The 1,803-nt window shown below is 53.0% G+C and overlaps 1 protein-coding gene across 1 annotated transcript; it reads left to right on the plus strand.

The window, feature by feature from the left end:
• Nucleotides 1-579: 579 nt before the first annotated feature.
• Nucleotides 580-1,296, plus strand: LOC123321666 (extensin-like). Its single transcript, XM_044909393.1, has one exon. It carries the CDS (start codon nucleotides 580-582, stop codon nucleotides 1,294-1,296), a length of 717 nt encoding a protein of 238 aa, XP_044765328.1.
• Nucleotides 1,297-1,803: the final 507 nt, after the last annotated feature.

Consider the following 1,803-nt stretch of genomic DNA (forward strand, 5'->3'; position numbering starts at 1 on the left):
AACCTAACCTAACCTAACCTAACCTAACCTAACCTAACCTAACCTAACCTAACCTAACCTAACCTAACCTAACCTAACCTAACCTAACCTAACCTAACCTAACCTAACCTAACCTAACCTAACCTAACCTAACCTAACCTAACCTAACCTAACCTAACCTAACCTAACCTAACCTAACCTAACCTAACCTAACCTAACCTAACCTAACCTAACCTAACCTAACCTAACCTAACCTAACCTAACCTAACCTAACCTAACCTAACCTAACCTAACCTAACCTAACCTAACCTAACCTAACCTAACCTAACCTAACCTAACCTAACCTAACCTAACCTAACCTAACCTAACCTAACCTAACCTAACCTAACCTAACCTAACCTAACCTAACCGAGTTTTTTTTTTTTTTTTTTTTTTTTTTTGTGCCCACGAGGTAGGGGGAAACCGATAACCGGCTTCTCCGCAGCGGGCGGTGCAATGCTGCGGATTCGTGTGGGGCTCTCACCCACCAAAACCCCCTCCTCAACCCACGCCTCCCACCCACGCACACCAACCCACGCACCCCACCCACGCACCTCACCCATGCAACCCAACCCACACGCCCACCACCTTCGCACCCCAACCCACGCCTCCCCACCCACGCACACCAACCCACGCACCTCACCCACGCCTCCCACCCACGCACTCCAACTCACGCACCTCACCCACGCACCTCACCCATGCAACCCAACCCACGCGCCCACCACCTTCGCACCCCAACCCACGCCTCCCCACCCACGCACACCAACCCACGCACACCAACCCACGCACACCAACCCACCCACACCTACCCACGCACCTCACCCACGCACCTCAACCACGCCTCCCACCCACGCACTCCATCCCACTCACCCCAGCCCACGCACCTCTCCCTCTCAACCCAACCCACGCAACCTCACCCACGTCTCCCACCCACGCACTCCAGCCCACGCACCTCACCCACGGAACCAACCCACGCAACCTCACACACGCCACCCACCCAACCTCACCCACGCAACCCAACACACGCAACCTCACCCACGCAATCCAACCCACGCCACCCAACCCACGCCACCCAACCCACGCCACCCAACCCACGCCACCCAACCCACGCAACCCAACCCACGCAACCCAACCCACGCTTACCAATCACGCATCCCAACCCACGTTTTTTTTTTTTTCCTTTTTTTTATCCGCGCATCCCACCTACGCATCACAACCCACGCAACCCAACCCACGCCTCCCACCCACGCATCCCAACCCACGCACCCCAACCCATGATTTCTACCCGCCTTTTCTACCTAGGCGTTTGCCTCTGGGACCTAAAATATCCGTGACCTGAAGATGTTTAACCGACCGTAACTTCCACAAATATGATTTGCCTGAGCTGAAATTTTAACCGTGTCATCTACTCATCAAGCCCAATCACTGTGCCAAATATTTTCAAAATCGGAGAGGGGGACCTTTTCTTTCTTCGGGCTTAACGGCGCGATTCTAACCTCACCTAACCTCGCGGCCGGTTGCATCTACATGCCAGAGGATCACTAAAAACGTGTAGAACCACCAGGCCGCAAAAATGGCTAAACTAGGAGGCCTAAAAATGTCATATTTTAGGGTCATTTTTCTCCTACAATTATGATTTGCCTGAGCTGAAATTTTAACCGTGTCATCTACCCATCGACCTCAATCACTGTGCCAAATATTTTCAAAATCGGAGAGGGGGACCTTTTCTTTCTACCGGCTTAACGGCGCGATTCTAACCTCACCTAACCTAGCGGCCGGTTGCAT

The sequence above is a fragment of the Coccinella septempunctata genome, chromosome X, assembly GCF_907165205.1.
Source record: "Coccinella septempunctata chromosome X, icCocSept1.1, whole genome shotgun sequence".
Lineage (NCBI taxonomy): Eukaryota > Metazoa > Arthropoda > Insecta > Coleoptera > Coccinellidae > Coccinella > Coccinella septempunctata.

Excerpts from the sequence above, each read along its gene's own strand:
- LOC123321666 (XM_044909393.1), top strand. The coding sequence starts at position 580 with ATGCAACCCAACCCACACGCCCACCACCTTCGCACCCCAACCCACGCC.